General features: G+C 38.1%; 1 protein-coding gene across 1 annotated transcript in view; it reads left to right on the top strand.

The window, feature by feature from the left end:
* USH2A (usherin) overlaps positions 1–22,173 on the top strand; it is a 983,289-nt gene that overhangs the window by 531,065 nt on the left and 430,051 nt on the right. Inside the window, exons 34-36 of the mRNA XM_060396021.1 lie at positions 12,878–13,037; positions 14,389–14,560; positions 21,279–21,426. Of these exons, the coding sequence (XP_060252004.1) occupies positions 12,878–13,037; positions 14,389–14,560; positions 21,279–21,426 (480 nt within the window). The remainder of the gene's footprint in view (positions 1–12,877; positions 13,038–14,388; positions 14,561–21,278; positions 21,427–22,173) is intronic.

Below are 22,173 nucleotides of genomic sequence, written 5' to 3'. Positions count from 1 at the left end.
CATCTGGGATACAGATGCTCACAAAGGAAATTTGCTAAAAGGGCAAACAAATAGGATGTAGACCATACATCTGTTGGGGAGAAATAGGAGATTCTCCATAAATAGTATACACTTTGAATAGGGATTTGATGAAAGTAAAAGATATGATATTCCTCTGATAAAGTGGGAAATATTGTAAGCACAAATAAAAATTTTGTGGAGTTCAGTAATAAGCTTTGGGTGTGGTTTTATATGCAAATCCTTACCTGGGCAAAATTATTCCAGCTCTGTAAATTAATTAGAAAATACACGACTGAATGTCTGTCTTGGTTAATTGCTCATCTAGCCAAAGAACGTCATGTTGCAAGTTAAGGTTTCTATGAGGAGCAGAAGAGCAGTGATGTTCAGGCTAAAGAAAGCCTCTGTTTTTATTAATTATAAGGTCAGAATCTGATTTGTCTGGAATGAGAAGAGAAGCACGGGTGGAGCAGGAGCTGTCCTCTGGCAGAGATGAATGCACTCTGACATACCACGTGTGTTCTGGCATAACTCATTGCTTTCTGGGTGTCTGTGGAAAGCACAACACCTCTTAGGTCTGCTGCCCGAGATGGGTTCTCACTGAACCATGCCTTTGCCCTGGTTCTCAAGTTGGAATACCCAATGACAGAAGGAGATGTGGTCAGTGCTTACCTAGATGGTTCCCATGTTTTTCAGCATCCTCGTGATGATCTGTGGACAAGATGCACATAAAGGAGAGAGAAAATTCAGGAAAAATCTGTTTTTCTTTTGTGAAATACTACTAGGAGTTTCTCAGAGAAAGAACCAGGTGATAAAGAAGCAAAGTGAAAGTGAAAGTATTCGACTCTTTGTGACCCCATGGACCGCAGCCTGCCAGGCTCCTCTGCCCATGGGCTTCTCCAGGCAAGAATACCAGAGTGGGTTGCCATTCTATTCTCCAGGGGATCTTCCTGAACCAGAGATCGAACCTGGTGTCCCGCATTTCAGGCATATTCTTTACCATCTGAGCTACCAGGGAAGCCCAAAAACAGCTTTTAATTTTTTGATGGGAGAAACCAATTAAAACATAGAAATTTCTCACTGTATACCAGGAATTAAAAGAAAATATTGCTTAATTATTGGTTCATTTTGTAAACTGAGATCAATGAAAATGCTGTGAACAACAGCAAGAAATCAATCATAAAATAACCTAAAATTCAAGGCCAGTATTGTAAATTAAAGCTTGCCTGACAGTATCTGGTGAAGTGTCCGTGCACTGGGATGCATTTCCTTGTATCACAACTCAGGATACTGAGATCCATTTATAATGCATATTAGAGTGATCTGTTTTCCCCTGTCCACAACTCCCTGTGTTTGATTTTATGCAAACGATGACATCAAGGAAATGGGGAAGAAGAGGCTCTGACAAACAGTAGCCTTGTATTTTTAGGATTCTCCTACCTTCCATTTACTAACTCAGAGTTGGTACATACCTGTGATTGTTTGAATCCCTTGATCCATTACGTTGCCCTTGAAGGATCTAATCACATCTGTACAGTAACACTACAAAATCAGTTGCAGTCAGGCAGGGAGGAGAGAATCATCATCACATTCTTCTTTGCTTTAAAGTTTATATTGTGGCTTTGTTTATGGCTTTACTCATAAAGAATACCTTAGTCGGCATCCCCTGGAACTTTTTCACTTTTTAAATTAATTCTTAAAAAAAAAAAATCTCCATTCCATTTGTTCCTCTTTTGCATACCTATTCTTTATTTTCCCCCACTGATGCTGCTTCCTTTTACCTTTCTCTAATTTTCCTTTTCTTTGTCCTTACTGTCTCCTCCCATTTCACCAAGGATTTCCCAACCCGGTCACCTGGGCAGCTTCCTCTACCATGTATCACGTTAGGTTCTACCCTTTTCTTTTTCTTTCATGCCTTATTATTCAGAGGACCCTAATGACATTTCATCTTCTTATGGAAATACATTGAGAATAATCCACTTTGGGGTGGACAGGACAGGCATAAAAATGACTTGGAAGTCAAAAAAGCTATTTAATCAGACTGGCTTTCATTGTACCATTGAGTTGACAGTTTTTAAATTTTCAGAAGTAAAAGAAAAGTCTCAGTTCCTATGATCACAGAGGCATAGCAATCTGATTTCCTTAACTGGACATGTGAACAAACAAATTATTTTATGGGTGGGGATTAATTTATCTTAAAAAAAGATTAGAGAAAATGTTAATTCTATATAAGTTGTAAAATCTTGGTTTATGATCATCATAAGCATAAATGAAGTGCCAGTTAAGCATGGAGCCTTTATAAATCTCAGTCAATAAGATATCCACATATATCTCTATTTCTGTGAATATCTGTATTTTTATGTTGTTGTTGGTCATTTGCTAAGTCATGTCTGACTTTTTGTGAACCCATGGACTGCAGCATGCCAGGCTCCTCTGTCCTTCACTATCTCCTGGAGTTTGCTCACATTCATGTCCATTGAGTCAGTGATTCTTTCTAACCACCTCATCCTCTGCTTCCCCCTTCTCCTTTTGCCTTCAGTCTTTCCCAGCATCAGGGTCTTTTCCAGTGAGTCAGCTCTCCTTATCAAGTGACCAAAGTATCGGAGCTTCAGCATCAGTCCATCCAGTGAATGTTCCTTTAGGATGGACTGATTGGATCTCCTTGCAGTCCAAGGGCCTCTCAAGAGTCTTCTCCAGCACCACAATTGGAAAGCATCGATTCTTTGGTACTCAGCTTTCTTTATGGTCCAGTTCTCATATCTCTGTACATGACAACTGGAAAAACCATAGCTTTGACTATATGGACCTTTGTTAGCAAAGTGATGTCTCTGCTTTTTAAAACAATGTCTATGTTTGTCATAGCTTTTATTCCAAGGAGCAAGTGTCTTATTTTATCACTGTGGTCACTGTCCACAGTGATTTTGGAGCTCAAGAAAATAAACTCTGTCACTGTTTCCACTTTTTCCCCTTCTATTTGCCATGAAGTGATGGGACTGGGTGCCACGATCTTAGTTTTTTTTCATGTTGAGTTTCAAGCTAGCTTTTTCACTCTCCTCTTCCACCTTCGTCAAAAGGGTCAAGGGTAGGGAGGAGCAGAAGATAAAAGAAATAGATTAGGATGACAGCCATATTGATCTTTGCTCCTGTGGCACAGGTAGGAAAAATGATGGGTTCAGAGGAGGGAACTATCCTGAGGACTCCAATTTTAGACCCCACTTGGTTTCTCCGGAGAATTGTCCAAACCATAAAAGGAGGAGAAAAGGCCAATGCCATGAAGGGAGAAACAAGGTAACAGGATTGTTATTGCTGAGGAGTGATAGAGATCGAGTTCAAACTGGAAAACCTAGAATTGCGGTAGATTCTTTCAGTATGTTTACAAGTGTTAGAGAAAGAAGATGAGGTTTAGCCAGAGCTAGGAATTGGGAAAGCAGATACAGAAGAGGACTGGGGAGGTTGAAAACTCTAGGGACCCGGGAGTATGGCTTTGAAATGGGTGAGCAAAGATCATAGCAAGGAAAATGCAAATGTGCAAATCTCTGGAAATAAGAGGCTGAACATTGTGTGATGGCAAATGAGTGTTTGTTTAGATATGACAAGTGGACGAGGTGGGAATTTACCAGAGAGGGCAGATTTTAGATTGAGAACCTTGGAAATGGTTCCAAAGATGATTAAGTAGTGGGTATAACTATCCTGCATGTTGAATAAATGAAGCAGAAGTGAAGGGCATTACATTTGAGGAAGTTAGAATGAAGCCAGATTCAGAGATGAGTCATTACTGAGGATGTTGAAGCTGCCAAAAAAGGGATTACGATTGAAAAGAAAATTGAGCCAATGCTGAAGTCATTGAGGAAAGGGGAAGTATGATGACATAGGAAGTGTAATAGGGCATGTGTCAACTAGGTCTTCGGCATAAATTTTCTTAAATAATGAATTGATATTGGTAAACTATGGCTCTTTTCTCCGTATAATATATACTTAAATATTATAGAATTTGAAAATATATATAGCCCCAAATTTAACTCATCTGTATGCCCTCACTTTGAGGAAACTGCTGTTAATAATTTTTTTTTAATATTCCATAATATATTGTAGCTTTTAAACTTTATGTTGCATACTGGAGTATAGTTGATTAACAATGTTAGTTTCAGGTGTATAGCAAAGTGATTCAGTTGTACCTACTCCTTGGAAGGAAAGTTATGACCAACCTAGATAGCATATTGAAAAGCAGAGATATTACTTTGCCAACAAAGGTCCGTCTAGTCAAGGCTATGGTTTTTCCAGTGGTCATGTATGGATGTGAGAGTCGGACTGTGAAGAAAGCTGAGCACCAAAGAATTGATGCTTTTGAACTGTGGTGTTGGAAAAGACTCTTGAGAGTCCCTTGGACTGCAAGGAGATCCAATCAGTCCATCCTAAAGCAGACCAGTCCTGGGTGTTTATTGGAAGGACTGATGCTGACGCTGAAGCTCCAGTACTTTGGCCACCTCATGCGAAGAGTTGATTCATTGGAAAAGACCCTGATGCTGGGATGCTGGGTGTAGGAGGAAAAGGGAACGACAGAGGATGAGATGGCTGGATGGCATCACTGACTCGATGCACATGAGTTTGGGTGAACTCCGGGAGTTAATGATGGACAGGAAGGCCTGGCGTGCTGCAATTCATGGGGTGGCAAAGAGTCAGACAGGACTGAGTGATTGAACTGAACTGAACTGATACATGTGTCTATTCTTTTTCAATTTCTTTTCCCACTTAGCTCATTACAGAGTATTGAGCAGAATTCCCTGTGATATAGAGTAGGACCTTGTTGGCTATCTATTTTTATATACAGCAGTATGTACATGTCAATTCCAAGCTAACCACCCCCACCCCCATCCCCCTGGTAACCAGAACTTTGTTTTCTAAGTCACTGAATCTGTTTCTGTTTTGTAAACAAGTTAATTCATATCATTTTTATTGTATTCCATATATAAGCAATGCTAAGTCACTTCAGTTGTGTCTGACTCTGTGCGACCCCAGAGACAGCAGCCTACCAGGCTCCCCCGTCCCTGGGATTCTCCAGGCAAGAACACTGGAGTGGGCTGCCATTTCCTTCTCCAATGCAGGAAAGTGAAAAGTGAAAGTGAAGTCGCTCAGTCGTGTCCGACTCTTAGCAACCCCATGGACTGCAGCCTACCAGGCTCCTCCATCCCTGTGATTTTCCAGGCAAGAGTACTGGAGTGGGGTGCCATTGCCTTCTCCAATATTAGCAATACCATATGATATTTGTCTTTGTCTGACTTACTTCATTTAGTATGATAATCTCTAGGCCCATCTATGTTGCTGCACATGGCATTATTTTTTTTCCTTTTCATGACTGAGTAACATTCCATCTTAGATATGTACCACATCTTCCTTAATACTGTAGATTTTTAATGAAATATTCATGTTTGAGAATTAAGCTTTAACAGTCAAAGAATACAAGTCTGCCTTTTTCTTGTCTCTTAACAATGAATTGCCTTCATCTCACAATTACATTGGTCCGACAAATTGTATTCAGTAAATTCTTAGAGACTTTCATTCAGGTATGACTCTATTTCTGTGAAAAGTAGGCCATAGAATTTTCTCTGGCCTTGCCTAATTCATTTTTTCAACAAATAAAACTACTAGTTAGATCTCACCAATCCTGAAGACATCTTGGAGAACACAATAGAAAGCATCTTTCTGTACTCAAAGAGTTTATATCCCTCTGAGACCAATAACAAGGTGGTTTCTGTCATGTTTTGGTAACTATGATAAGTAACTAAGCAAGGTGATATGACTGAGGGTACCTGGGGATGGATGGTGGTGGCCACGCTGTTAGATTATCAAGAAGGACCACTCAGAGGAATATGAGCCTGATGGATGAGATAAAGTCAGCCAAGCACAAAGAAGGAGAAAACAGGTGTTCATCAGAAGAGACGGCACCTACAAAGGCCTGGAGGTGTGAGATTATAGTGTTGGAGGGATTTGGAGGGGCAGAAATGGCCAGTGTATGGAAGGCATGAGAGGTAGGCCCTTGTCAAATCAAATAGTGATTATATATATTTGACAAGTAGTCAATCAATCAAATCATCGACCACTTGTGTATGTCATTCTATGAGAAACAGGTGGTCTCTGCAGGGTGGCCTGGGGAATCAAAAGATCACTGTGGGCTGATGATCTTGCTTCCTTCTTCACTAAGAAAACTGAAGCAGTTATAAGATAAACCCCACCCACTCCCCCTAGCATTTGTACCCACATAGTATCCTTGCCCTCCATAACCACAGATTATCTGTTCCTGCTCCTTCTGAGTACAAATCCTCCACTTTCGTTCTTGGGTGCAATCTTTCACACATTCAAGGTCAAAGCTCCAGCCCCATTAACAATTCTGCCCTCCCTGTTGGGGCATTTCTATCAGAATACGTCATCTTATCTTATTTGATTATTAAAAAAAAAATTCTTTGACCTCTACTTACCTTCCATCTAGTGTTTCACCTCTCTATTTTCCCTCACAGCAAAACATATGGAAAAAGTTGCTTATATTCACTATCTCTAATTCCTCTTCTCTTATCCGTTCATGAATCCATTTGAGTCAGGCTTAGACACTCATAACTTAACTTAAACTTTTATTGTACAGATATGAATGACTGCCATATTACTAATTCAACTTTTAGTCCTCTTCTTATTAGACTTATCATCTTTGAAGCATTTGCTTCATTTGACTTCTAGGGCATCAAATCTTCATAGCTTACTGATTGTTCTTTCTCTTTCTCTATGGTTGGTTTTCTGCTTCTATTCCAGACAGCTTAAGATTGACATCTTAGTTTTTGGGTCCTTAAACTTTTTCTCTTTTCTACCCACACTCACTCTATTTTTGCATTCTCATCCATTTTAAATGTCATCTATATGATGATGATTTTCCAAAGTATATCTCAAGCCAGGATGTCTTGAAATTCCAAAGTTTATTCAGATTGCCTAATTGACATCTCCTCTTGGTTGTCTAGTCAACATTTCCAACTTGCCATGTCTCAAACATGAATTTTTAATTGAATTATAGTTGATTTATAATGCTATGTAAGTTTCATGTGTACAGCACAGTGATCCAGTTAACATATATATGTATGTACATGTATTATATATTTTTTCAGATTCTTTTCCCTTATAATATATTACAAAATATTGAGTATAGATCCCTGTGCTATACAGTACTACTTGTTGGCTATTTTAGATATAGTCGTATGTCTGTGTTAATCCCAAACTCCTACTTTATCCCTCCCACCTTTCCCCTTTGGTAACCGTAAGTTTTTCTAGATCTGCAAGTTTATTTCTGTTTTGTAAATAAGTTTATTTATAGTTTTTTCTTAGATTCCATGTATGAGCAGTATTATATGACATTTGTCTTTCTCTGTAGCTTACATCACTTAGTATGATAATGTCTAGATCCATCCCTGTGGCTGCAAATGGTATTATTTCATTCTTTTTTATGGCTGAGTAATACACACACACCCCTTTATCCTCCTGCCTTCAATCTTTCCCAGCGTCAAGGTCTTTTCCAGTGAGTCAGTTCTTTGCATCAGGTGACCAAAGTATTGGAGTTTCAGCTTCAGCATCAGTCCTTCCAGTGAATATTCAGGATTGATTTCCTTTAGGTTTGACTGGTTGGATCTCCTTGCTATCCAAAGGACTGTCAAGAGTCTTCCTCAACACCACAGCTCAAAAGCATCAGTTCTTCAGAGCTCAGTATTATGTTAGAGAATGTTCTAATTTCTTCTCTTACATGTAGCTGTCCAGTTTTTCTACCACCACTTATTGGAGAGACTCTTTTCTCCATGGTGTATTCTTGCCTCCTTTGTTGGCCAGCTTCAGTGGTCCAAAGTAGCTCCTGTGTGCCAGGCCCAGCCTCTGCAACCCTAGCTTTAATTCTAGCTCATACACACATACCCAGGTCCTTGGCCTAGCCATGTGCATGGCCGGCTCCCACAGACACAGCCTACAGTTCAGCTCCTGAGGCTGCAGGTCACAGGCTGACTCCTATAGTTACAAGTCCAGGCTTGTTCTAATACTAAGCCAGCCCTCACGTCCTCAGGTTCCAGGTCAACTCTCACAATACAAGGTTCCTGGAACATCCAAGTACTGGACCGAACACTAAACATGCAGAGGCGGGGCCCACCCAGTAGTCCATGCACCTGGACTGCTTATGCCCCCTGTACTCAGGATCCTTGTCAGTGCACAAAGATACAGGTCCAAGGGCCATTACCATAGGCTCAAATGACAGGCCTATACCTGTAAAACTGGTTTCAAGACTTACCCAGTGGGTAAAACCAGTCCAAGTAGTCAAGGTAGTCAACTACTTCCTTGAATATACAGACACTATGATTCATAAAGATCATGATCAGCAAAGAAATACGATACCACCAAGGAAAACCAGTATCTATGAACTGTCTGTCCAAGAGTTCAGGCTTATCCTATTAAGAAAACACACTGTACTATGAGAAAATGAAGATAGCCAACTAACTGAAGTTAGAAAAACAATGCATAAACAAAATGGGAAGCTCAACAAAGACATAGAAATTGTTTAAAAGAAAAAATAGACATCCTCGAGTCAAAGAACATAAGGACAATCAAAAAATTCAGTAAAGAAATACAAGAACAGACTCAACCAAGCAGAAGAATTTGTGAACTAGAAGACAGGTCATTTGAAAGCATCTAGTCAGAGAAGCAAAATGAATGAAAGAGAGTGAAGAAAATTTACATGAATTATGAGATGCCATTAAAAGAACCAGTTTAGATATCACAGAATCCCAGAAGTGGAAGAGAAAAAGAAAAGAGCAAAAAACTTATTAAAAGAAACTATAGCTGAGAACTTCCCAAATCTGGGGAGAGATTTGGACATTGAAATTCATGAAGATAATAAGTCACTCCAGGTATTCAACCCAAGATGATCTTCTCCAAGACACATAATAAAGCTGTCTAAAATTGAAGAGTGATGTTCATGAAATCCATATCTGACCATGCAACGACTCTGTTAAAAACCCTCTCCTAGCTTTCTAACTAGATTCTCTCAGATTAAAACTCCAAATCCATGTAGAGACATACAACAGTCATACGGTCTCCCCCTTATTAATTTTCTGATGTCATCTCTTACTTCTTTCTGCTTCATTTGCTCTGCTCCAGCCTCGCTGGCCTTCTTGCCAAGTTCATGGTAGTCATGATCCTCCTTCCAAGTCTTTGCTTAGCTTGTTCCCTCTCCTGAAATAGTCCTTGGCTTAGAATCCCCACAACTGTTACTCTCATTCTTTCCAGGCATTTGCTCAAAATGTCATTTTGCTGCTGTGGCCTCCACTGACTCATGCTTTTTTTCTTTTCCCTTCAGTATTCTTGACATATAATTGACATGTAATAATTGAGTTTAAGGTGTACAGCCTTATGACTTCACTCACATATATATTAAAATGAATATGACAGCAAACTTAGCTCACATCCCTGACTCTTGCCTTTAAAATTACTGTGCACTCTTGCTTCTTGCTCTGTTCTGTTTTCTGTGACACTTTGGGCACTTTTCATACTTTATGTACATATGTACATACTAGCCTTAAACCCTAGTCAACATTCAATTTAAAGCCATGCTGAACTCCTAAAATGCAACAACTTTCTCATCCATCAATTTCTTATTACCTTAAATAGTCTGGAAGTAAATCCCAGCAATGAGTGGAGGACTTGATAAGAGTTGGCATCTTCTACTTCAGGCCTGGGTCACAAGCCATACTGGCTTTCTCTAGCAATGTGACCCTATTTGTTCACCTCCTCATCCTGGTCCCCCTCAGTCCTGACCATCATATATGTGGATGCTTCCCAACCTATGGAGGAGCATATTTTGTCAGAGTAGAATCCAGGCACAGAGAGTAATCCTGGAACTAATACAGAAAGATACTCCCATTTGAGGCAGTTTATTCTGGGTGAGTTTAGGAGTTCTGTGATCAAGGTCACCCTCAAAGCATGGAGACTGTAGTGTAAAGAAGAATGGGGCATTCTGTGATAAGAAGACACTTGATAAGGTGATACTATGATGATGCCTTCTGACCCTACCAGCTCAGGATAACTAAGGACTACTTGGCTATGCAAGTCTGTGCCAGCCAGCACATACATATATGTCTTGGGTTGCCATTGAATGCTACGACTTCTTAACCAATTGCAAAGTAGGTAACCAAATCCCTGCCTCAACAAGCTAGAATGTAAGAAAGCAAGAATTGCCCACAAAGAGTTCACTGGCAAAAGATCATCGTAGCATCCAGTCTGGTTTGCAGCTGACCAAGACACTTTGGTATGGCTAGGAGACATTGTCATGTAAAATATTCCAAAGTCATTTGGAATCAGCCCCATGGAAAACAGTTTCCTGCTGGGATATGTTTTCAGAGAAAACAGTTGTATTCTCATGTTCAAATATACAGCTTTTCTCTAGTAGTACTTACCCAACAGGGATTCCCTCTTTCCTGGAGGTTCTGTTTCCTCCTTGGTTTTGCTCCTGCAACTGGCTTTTAAGTCAAATCCCCACCTTCCTTTTCTCAGAAATGCAGGGAATTCAGACAGATGGGAGGGATGAAAGGCTGCAGTCACCAAGCTCTTGAGAATCAGAAGGAAAAGATGACAAAAACAGGGAAATGGGAGGTATAATATGTTAGCATATTACACATTGCATTGGGTTGGCCAAAATATTCATTCAGGGTTTTCCTTAAGACAGTATGTAAAACCTAAATGAACTTTTTGACCAACCCAATATTTGGGTTGGACCTGCTAGTAGGACATGTTTTTTTGCATGAATTTTTCCCACAGTAAATAATAGTTGCTCTCTGTATAGCCTCCGAGGCCATTATTATTATGACTTTTAACTTTCTAAGTTTCATAGAATGTTTTTCCAAATGAAAGTGCCTTACTTCTGTCTGACTTGTGCACGCGTAGTATAGCTGTTCCTGCCATTTCTCAGAAGTCTCTGGCAAGGCCATGCTGTTTTAACACCAACTTCAAAGTATTCTTGTAACTTATCTTCTGACCCCACCCACCCCATCCTGCCCCATTGTCTGTGTTGCCTCCAACCCCAACTTGGTACCATCAAGGACCTGTAAGAAACAGTTGTGAAGCAAACAAGTTTAATCAAAAGCATTATAAGTCTCTTCTTGGTAATCACCTTTTGTTCTAGAGTAGCTATTTTTAGTGTAAAAAATTTTTTTTGCCTTTATTCTGATGACCTACATGTTTAACCAATTGATTATACTTTGCATGAAAATCAGAAGTGTTCTCTTTCCGGTTTACTTTTGCTGTCAGTGCAATGCAAAATCTATTTCCCTGAATTAGGTTGCATTTCATTCATCTTTTATACATGAAATTGTAATGGTTCAAGGTTAATGATCTTTAAAGAAAATGTGTTGCTTACATTGTAACTACCTTATTTCAAAAGTATTCCTGAAAATAATGATTATTTCTAGCAGTATGAAAATGTGACGTGTTTAAATCTTGGTAGAGTTGACTGAACTTTGCTTAGATTCAGTCAACAAAATGATTATTGAATACCTTTCTAAATAAAGTGTTTGGGATATTTCAGAATTGAATTAGTAAATTACAGATTAGCTTCTTTTAATGCAAGTGAATATAGTTTCTTTTAGAGAGACAGATGGGCTTTCCTGGTAGCTCAGCTGGTAAAGAATCCACCTGCAATGCAGGAGACCCTGGTTCTATTCCTGGGTCAGGAAGATCTGCTGGAGAAGGGACAGGCTGTCCACTCCAGTATTCTTGGGCTTCCCTTGTGGTTCAGTGTGTAAAGAATCCACCTGCAATGAGGGAGACCTGGGTTTGATCCCTGGGTTGGGAAGATCCCCTGGAAAAGTGAGTGGCCACCAACTCCAGTATTCTGGCCTGGAGAACTCCATGGACTGTACAGTTCACGTGGTCGCAAAGGGTTGGACATGACTCAGCAGCTTTCACTTTCAGAGAGCCAGATAGGTATGAAGTACTAAAGAAGTTCCGGGAGAGTGTTACTGGATCGAGTACTAGCTCAGTTATCTTTTTCAGCTTTTATACCTAGCTCTACTATATCTAGATCATGTCATTAGTTAATTCTTTTTTCATTTATTCAAACATATATTCAGACCTACAGGGTACAGGCAATGTACTAGATATTGAGGATGTAAAATGAATATAGCCCCATTGCTTCCTTTATAGTGTTCAGTCTAATGGATCAGAGAGTCATGGAAATAAATCATTACGGCACAGTGTTGTGTTATGCCAAAAGTGTGTGCAAAACTCTGAGAGACAAAGGAGAGGATGATAGCTCCATCTTCTGCCAAGGGTCAGAGCAGAGTATGCTGGGGAAATGTTAAAAAAGAATTTGGCATTTGCACTGATCCTGGACAATTTGAAGGTCAAATAACACGCAGTTGGTCGAGTGGATAGAAGAAGAAAAAATTCAACAAAAGGAATTACAAGAGCAAAGTCACTGTTATAAGCTATGTATTTGCATTTCAAAAACCAGGCCTGTTGTCTTCAAATATACTTTAAAAATAATTTAAATGTCTCATTTATTTTTTAACAGAGCACTTGAACTAACTCTAAACTCAGAAAATGATTTACCTGGTCACAGACAACCAAGAAAACAGTCAAATTGTTAAAAGAAAAACTTAAACCTAGTCTGACTGACACTTGTCTATTTAAAAATAACCATAGTATATTTAAAGGATAAAACAGCCTATATTTTATTGCTGTTGATTTGTGTGGCTATTGATGTTTATTTTAAGCTTTACTGTTACAGTTCTAAGATATAAGAAAGTAGAGGATAAGTGAAATCTCCTGAATAAAAAGTATGATAGTAAATAAATTCTTGTTCCCCCTACAGATTTAGCGGCATTTACGCCCCACCAGTTTCTGCTCAGTGCTTGTACACATGTGGGATGTACAAACAGTTCCTTGGTCATACTGTCCACCGCACAGCTGCCACCAGAACACGTGGATCCCCCAATTCTGACTGTCCTGGATTCTAGAACTGTATACATTCAGTAAGTAGAAACATCGTCCCTATTACACGCTGGTTCATGCAAGAATCCCAGTGAGTTCAATCAAGGGAAGGGTTTGTGACATAAAATTAATTTTATTGTGATTAAATGCACAGAAGTGATTAGTTCAGTGGTTCTGGGAATCTTTGATTATCACTTGCCAACTTAATTTCCATTTTGTCTTTATGCAATCAAGCTGAGGCACACATGTACGTAGATTCTGTGCAAACTTCAAAAAGGAAAAAACTGACCACTTACATGACTGCCCTGGGCTTTTTTTTAATGTGAAGCATTATTTGCAATAATTTGGAATTAGCATAATTTTTTTTCTTTTTGATTATAAAATAGGACTGTCTTGCTCCCCTGAAGTTGGAGTCAGAGAGATGCTTTCATATACTGGCATGTTCAGATTATTTTTGATAATACTGATTATTATCCATTTCTTAATATGTGAGGTACAAGGTATATTGCAGTACTTAACTGAAGCTTAAAAGACCTCTGTTCCCACCAGCTAGTACTTGTTTACATTAATCATTCTTCATCTGGGTGTTCTCACCAGTTAAAGAGTTTGAATTGAAGACACTATGATGTTCATTCAAGCTGACGGACACTGGGATTTCATATCCTGTTGTTCCCAGTGTAAACCCCTGTTGGCTTTCAGTGTGTCCCAAGCTGAGCCCACTTTATTTACCTTAAAAAATTTACCTCTACTCTAAGTATTTCTCAATTTACCAATTTCTGTCTATTCCACAATTTGTCCTACACATTCCCCCTGACACTTTGTAGCCCTCATCTGGAATACTCTCGACTTTCCCTTCTGCCTACCAACTCCAGTCCATCAAGGATATGATCTTATGTATCCAGGTAGTGTGTTACTTCCTTCCAGGAATCTTAATTGACTACTGACTTCAGCCTTTCCAATCTCAACTTTTCTTCAGTAGTTACATACTGAAACTCTGTGTTAGACTGCTGCACCTTTCAAGACAACTGTGACATGAAAATTATACAATTAGCTCTCCCTCTCATTTCTCAGAAGTTCTCAGACATTCTACTTCTCCCAACTGTTGTTCCATGGCCCGAGTTCAAAATCAGGCACTGACTCTTACATTTTTGTATTACTAGCTAATTAAAATGATAAATAACTAGAAACAGGCACTATGTCTTATTTCGGTACCATTCAGAATAGACATCTAGTACCTACTTGGTGTTTTTTAAGTGAATTACTTTTGAGCTCTCAGTGTGTTTCTTTATGATGGCATAAATCCAAGCTCATATGTGTCTTTAAAAAATCCTGCACATTTCAGATTTGACTTGAATATATGATGATTATGATGCTACAGTTTTTCATTCTCAGGTGGAAACAACCAAGAAAAGTAAATGGAATTCTGGAGCGCTATATATTATATATTTCAAATCACACACATGATTTTACCGTTTGGGATGTCATCTATAACAACACAGAACTTTTTCAGGATCACACTCTGCAGTACCTTTTACCTGGTAATAAATATCTCATCAAACTGGCAGTAAGTTCACTTTATTTTTATCGCTTTGTCTGTCCTCGTCCCTCTCCTTGCTGCTTCCCTTTTGTCCTATCTTCTCTCCATCTCTCACTTAAAAAAAAAGCAAACAAAATTCTCTTGTATTGCTATTTACACTGAAAACTCACTTCACATACAAAGTGAAAATATTGCTGACCTAATACCTACGTATTTATTTTTTATTATGCAAAATGATAGAATAACCATCTGAAACAGGAGATTTTTCCAAATCTAATTTGGGATTATCAGAAATTATTTCTTGTTTTTATTATTTATAGAATGTCATAATTGTTGAGGGCTTTTCAGAAAATGCTTGGATTACTAAGGCTATTTCCTGATGGGGCTTGTATTCATTAAGAAAGCAATGCATGGTATGAAAATGTAGGTCTTATATTTTTAAATAAAGATTTAAATGACCCTCAAATATTCTTGATTGTTATTATATTCTGGTTTACATTACATTTCTATCTCAAAATAACAGTCACTTAATAAAACCCTAGAATCAACATAGTTTAGACAGGCAATAGCATTTTTTTAATGCAAAATAGTACTTTTACACAAAGATCTTTTAAAAGACCTTGATATTACTGTGGAATTTATACTCAGTAGTTTCCTTTGTTTTTTGATGAAATATAATCTTTTTTAAGTTTAATAGCATATCTGAAAATAACTGAATATAAACATGAGATTGTCCCTATTTGTTTTAAACACACTCTTCATTTTATAGCAATACCTATATAAGGGTATTTGCCTTGATAAATGCCATAGAAAATATTCTGCTCTTGATTATGAATAAATTTACATTTATGTAGACACTGGGTATGCATTCATTTTACTTAACATGCTCTTGAATGCTCTAAATATTATACCACGAGAAAATAAACTACATTCAACTGTTGCTAACTGTCTGACCTGACACCACAAAACAAGGGCAATCAGACAGTGTTAAAAATTCTTTTCAGAACTGTCTCCATGTGCCTAGGTGTTCAGCACAACGATGGGTTTCTGAATCAGCAATTTAATTTCTTAGCTTTTTCACCCAAGATATAAGAAGTGTATTAACTTGATTTTCAAAAGCTAATACAGAAATCCACATCATTTCAAAACAGTGGTGATATCAAAACAAGAAAAGCCCCTGTTGCTGAGAAACAAGAAAAATTAAACAGAAATTGTGTTACTCTTGGCTTTTATTAGAAGGAGGCAAAGGGTATGAAACAAAGTTCTGCTTTCAAGACAATTTTTAGGATATTTTGCACAGTAAATGAAGACCCACCTGAATCTCCTATGTTTTATAAGTCTGTAATACCTTGAAAAATAAATACAATTAGATTGGGAGTCCACTTTCTTGAATATTAATTCAGATTTGCCGCTAACTGAATGACCTGAAAAATTCACTTAATTGCACTGAGTCTTATGTTCTTCAAGCCTAAAATTAGGACTTTGAATTAAGTGATTTTTAATGTATCTTTGAGCCCTAAAATTCTATGATGCTAAAAAGTTGACCCCAAATAATATTCTGTGAAGTCAAAGGAGACCTGTCAGCCACTGAAAAATGTTGATGCAAGATGTCATAAAGATGCAAGAGTCTTTGCCCTAAGTCTTGTTAGGAAAGTAAATTTACTCATATTATTTTTGATTTCACTGTGTTTTTAGGGCAGAATATACACTGACATATTTTCAGAAAGTATTCAGCTAAAAGGTTTTTTACTTTAACTCTGTTAACAGGTAAATTAAATGAACCAGAACATTTTAGGTTCATCTTGGTTAATTGAGGAACCCGTGTATATTTCACGCTTTCAACAGGGTAACTGGCTTTCAAGGTCATTAGATTAATAGATGGAGATCAGGTTCTCATCTGATGAGATGGAGCTGCCTTTGTAGATAGTCTTAGCATATTGACTGAGGACTAGGAAACAAAACATACAGATACAAAGCATTTAGGCAGGCATTGGAGAAAAATACATGCTGGTTCCACATGATTTACTCCAGACTGGAGCAGGTATCTACTTCATGTGGTTCCGTGTAGTTTTCCCTGTTGCTCAGTCGCTAAGTTGTGTCTGACTCTTTGCAACCCCATGGACCGCAGCACGCCTGGGTTCCCTGTCCTCCACTATCTCCCGGAGTTTGCTCAAGCTCGAATCCACTGAGTCGGTGATCCTATCCAACCATTACAACCTCTGTCACCCACTTCTCCTGCCCTCATCCCTTTCCCAAGGTCTTTTCCAATGAGTTTCACATCAGATGGTCAAAGTATTGGAGCTTCAACGTTAGCGTCAGTCCTTCCAATGAATATTCAGAATTGAATTCCTTGAGTGACTTCACTTTGACTTTTCCTTTCATGCATTGGAGAAGGAAATGGCAACCCACTCCAGTGTTCTTGCCTGGAGAATCCCAGGGATGGGGGAGCCTGGTGGGCTGGCGTCTATGGGGTCGCACAGAGTTGGACACAACTGAAGTGACTTAGCAGTAGCAGTAGGATTGAAAGTGAAAGTCACTCATTCCTGTCTGATCAGTGTCTAACTCTTTGTGACCCCATGGACTATACAGTGTGCGGAATTCTCCAGGCCGGAATACTAGAGTGGGTAGCCTTTCCCTTCTCCAGGGGATCTTCCCAACCCAGGGATTGAACCCAGGTCCCCCACATTGTGGGAGGATTCTTTATCAGCTGATCCACAAGGAGAGCACTAATATACTGCAGTGGGTAGCCTATTCCTTCTCCAGTGGATCTTCCTGACCCATGAATAGAGCCAGGATCTCCTCCACTGTAGGTGGATTCTTTAACAACCGAGCTATCATGGTAGCCCTTCCTTTAGGAGTGAGTAGTTTTATCTCCTTGCTGTGCAAGGGACTCTCAAGAGTCTTCTCCAGCACCATATTTTGAAAGCATCAATTCCTTGGCACTTAGCCTTCTTTATGGTCCAACTCTAACATCTGTAAATGACTTTTCCAAAGGTTTGGAAAAACCATAGCTTTGACTATATGGTCATTTGTCAGAAAAGCTAGGTCACGATTTAATATGTTCTCTAGGTTTGCCATAGCTTTCCTTCCAAGAGCAAGCATCTTTTAATTTCATGGCTACAGTCACCACCCACAGTGATTTTGAAGCCCAGAAAAATAAAATCTGTCACTGTTTCCACTTTTCCCCCCCTTTGATTTGCCATGAAGTGATGGGACCGGATGCCATGATCTTAGGCTTTTTAATATTATATTATAAAATCCAAAGGGGTAGAGACTGCATATTTCAAAGTTCTGTCTGCAGAATTAAGCACAATATCTGGAAACGAAGCTCATGAATGATTCTTGAATGAATGAATGAACACTGAGAATATTTATTTCACAGAGAGTCTGAGGCCTGATATGAATCAAGTAACTTGCTGTAAAATGTCAGAGTAGGGACTGCATTTTTCCAAATATATGCTCTTTGTCCTAGAAGAAATAGTACAATATTTTGCTGCATTTAACAAATGGTATTGCAAAGTGTCATAATTCCTAATAAAGATAGTAAGCCAGCAATTAAATAAGGAGGCCAGTAAGACAGGCAGGTATCAAGGTATATATGGTTTGATAATAGTCATATTACTGCTAGACATTTGCCTCTTGATGAAGTTTGTGTTCAATATATTTCCTGGACAGATTCTTAGAGATGACGAGCTTTAAATTTTCAAAAGATCATTTCTAGATAACACGGCCTTTTTCTTTTTCTTCATATGTTAAAATATGCTACATTCTTAACATCATCAGACCCTACTTATCTGAAAACAAACTGTTGTAAAAGAAAATGCTAGTTTTGGATGTTCTTAATATTCATAATTTCAAAAATAATTGATACACTTTTATTAGTTATGCATTTTATTGTACCAAAATTGCATCTCCTATTGGGACTGGATATTCTTCATTGCAGGGTAGTAGTATGACTTTTCAATTTAAAACAACATGGTTGTAATTGATAAAAGTGATAGGAGATGGGTGAAACACCTTATTTTAATATCTCATAGGCTTTCAAAGACCTTGCCAATTCATAAAGACATCTTTGATCAAGTCCAAATTTTTGTTTAGCTGTTCCAAGCCAAAATTTTAATCAGCATCCAGTTGCATTGAATGTTGTGCTGGTAGGTCAAATAAGATACTGATTGGTTCATTTTCATTTAGATAATATCAGTTAGATTAGACAAAGCAAAAGCAACTTTAAGAATATTTATTTCTCTGTGAAGGAACAAAGATACCCTACTCACCTGGCCCTCTAAATGCATGCAAAAGGGATGTGGGGAAATAAAAGAACAAAATATAATATTTTACAGGTAATTCTGTTGTTTTAGCAGCAGCCCCTTTGAAAATTTGAGTTGGTTTACAAGAAAAATTCTCTCCAAATTCCTTGAATCCTTAAGAGAATTTTTTATCAAGTTGCTAGTTTATAAGTCTTTGATGACACAGCCCAACAAACAGTCCTTCCAAACCAGAGGACATCCTCATTTATTCCAGAATTTTCTATCCCATAAAGTTCTCAAAACAAACAAAGTAAATTTTAATTCACATTCTGTTTTAAGTATATATATATACACACACAATGAAATGAAACATAGAACATACAGTGTTTCTTTGGAAGAGTTGGCAGGGGGAAATTCTCAGGCCATGAATAAGAAAAATAATAGTGACAAATAAATCCCAGTGTGGGTTGAGTTTCAGAATAACATGCTGCAACATTTTTCCCCTCCTAAGGAAAAAAAAAACCAAAAAACAAAAAACAAAATCTAGGATCCAAGTGGATGGATTTATCTCTTTCTATGCACTGAAAAGGATGTTCCTTTGATGATTTTCCTTCAATAACTGTCTCACAACACCTCTTTTTCTGCTATGTTTTCTGGTTGACTTTTAGCACACTGGAAATATTTTGTCTTAATTTTCCTGTTTTAATGTTCAGGTAGTTTCTTCTTGGGCAAACAGTGACATGTCCTAGAGTTTTGAATCACAAGCTCAATTGACTTCTCTTTATTTGCAAAGATTCTGTTCTCTGGAGGAGTATGGTTTACCTCTTACATAGGTATGCACATCCCACAGCTGAGCATTAGAGGAAACCCACAGAGGTTAATTAGGTCCCCAATCTTAATGCAGTTTCATGCCCAGGCCACAGTTTAGCTCCTCTGAAACTTGCTTATGCTGAGAAATTATACTCAAGACATGGGTTCCTGTTGTCTTCTTACAATAAGAAGTGAAATTGATCTCCATGTCTACTGACCACTTCCTGTCACTAACACTTTTAGTGAAGAATTTGCAACTATTTGCAGCATTTTATAAGTAGTACATTTCAGTATAAGAAAATACCTTCAAAAGTCAGTCAGCTTTCTTCTGTCTTTAGGAAAAAATACCAACTGCTTTAAGTATCCCTTCTATATCTAACTGAATAGCAAGATCCAAGCCCAGTGTTTCATTTCTTAATATTAGTCATAGCTACCTTCAATGAAAATGAATAATTGCCTGCTTTATATTTTGTCCCAGGATTTTGCTTCATTTTCTTACTGCTCTTGATGAAATTTAGTGCTTTTTGAAAGATTTTTATGTTTGTTTGTATAATTACAGTTGTGACTTGAAAGGTACTGGAAAAAACTTTAGTTTTCAAATAGCTGTTATGGAAAGACATAATGGCTAACATTTACTAGCAGATAGAGGCTGGAAAAACTCTGTGTTCTGGAGAAAGGCTTATCCAATAAGTTATGAGGGGTGATATTTTCCTAATAGACTGAATCATTTATTTGGAATTATTGGCAGTTTACAGTGAAAATGCACACAGAAGTTTCTGAATATCTTAACATCCGTGATTCCATTTCTAGCATTACTATACCTCCTTTATTAGGGAGCTGAGGGGTTCTGTGGTCAGTTTAAGTTTGTTAGCCATGTGATGAAGCTCAGTTCCTCTGACACATCCGTTAATGACTTCACCCTTTAAGCCACTAAACGGTCATTCAACAACTGCTTCATTGCAAGTTTATGAGAAATATTGTTTTATTTGATTTCACATTGTGTCGTACTTTAAACATATTCTTCACGCTACTGGGGCTTCCCAAGCAGCAACTAGTGGTAAAGAATCTGCCTACCAATGCAGAAGACATAAGAGACGTGGGTTAAATTCCTGGGTCAGGAAAATCTCCTGGAGGAGGAAATGGCAACCCACTCCAGTATTTTTGACAGGAGAATCTCATGGACAGAGGAGCCTGGCGGGCTGCAGCCCATGGGACTGCAAAGAGTTGAACACAACTGAGCATCTGAGCACTTCGCATGTTTCCTGTGTATCTTTTTTTTTTTTTTTTGTAGAAATCATGTTTTTTATCTTGAAGTAGCATTCATTCTCTCCTATTTTTCTCATGGATATGTATTTGTTTGAGTCATTCTAGGAAGATTTCTGTGAGGATAATTTCATCATGACTATTCAATATATGCCCCATCCCTAGATTCTAACTTGAAATATAATTCATACATTCTTATACTCTGGGGTATTATTTAGTTTTAGGAGGTGGCTATCTCTTGTCCTAAAAAGCAAAGTAATTAAATGTTATACCTCAGCACTGAAACAAATTTATTTGGGGGTAGGGGACAGAGAGAGCATTATTTCAAAGGGTCTGAAACTCTTATAATGAACTGTCTCTCTTCAATGCCCATCTAAACTTTGGGGCCCCAGAGTGATATGTGCTTTTTTTGCCTCTCTGTCCAGGCTTGCACAGGGGGCGGGTGCACAGTAAGTAAGGCCAGCCAGGCCCTGACTGAGGAGAGGACCCCTGAAGGCGTGCCGGCTCCCAGAGTGAACCCCGACTCCTCTCACTCCTTTAACATCTCCTGGACTGAGCCTGAGTATCCGAATGGTAAGTGAACTCTTTTAGCCTCAAGTTAAAAAGATGATTAGCAAAGGTAAATTAATATTCTAAATGGCAGCTTATATGTGGTGCTTAATTTTTAATGATCATTTTAGCACATAAAATACCTGAGATAGTATCATTGTAGTTGGAAGATTGTGGTTTTTAGGCTCACATGCTGTTTTGGTGGCTCAAAAGTGCTCCCTTTTGATAGTTCTTATGTACTGCATCTTATGGTTTCCTATGTTCCAGGAGAGGTGAAGAGAACAAACCAGGATTCCCGAAGAACGCCCTTGTGAGAGTGACATTATATTTTCAATGACTTTCTGTTTCTGACAGTCATTACTTCTTTCTTGGAGAAGTAGGGAGGTAGAAAGTTCATGCACATATTGTATTTCAAAATGCTCTTGCTTTAATAAGTTTATCTTAAAAGAGACCACTTGGAACTCTGTATTTTTAATATGTTATTTATAAATATTTCAGCATGAGGTTTTTGAACAATGCATACATTAAGTATATATACATTTATTCTTGTTTGACTTGAAATGGATTGTATATATTTCTAAGTGATATATATCTGCCTTTGCATAGTTTAGAGAATTAGATCAGCCAGTTAAAGTGTGCTAAAATAAAATCTTATTGAAAGAATTTGTAATAACTTGGGATGGAAATTGCTTTATTAATTTTTTGGAAATATCTTTAATTTACAGCCAGCATAGTGTTATTTTTCCACACTGGACAAGCTTACATAACGTC

The sequence above is a fragment of the Ovis aries genome, chromosome 12 (assembly GCF_016772045.2).
Source record: "Ovis aries strain OAR_USU_Benz2616 breed Rambouillet chromosome 12, ARS-UI_Ramb_v3.0, whole genome shotgun sequence".
Taxonomy (NCBI): domain Eukaryota; kingdom Metazoa; phylum Chordata; class Mammalia; order Artiodactyla; family Bovidae; genus Ovis; species Ovis aries.
This window is presented reverse-complemented; position numbering and strand designations above follow the sequence as displayed.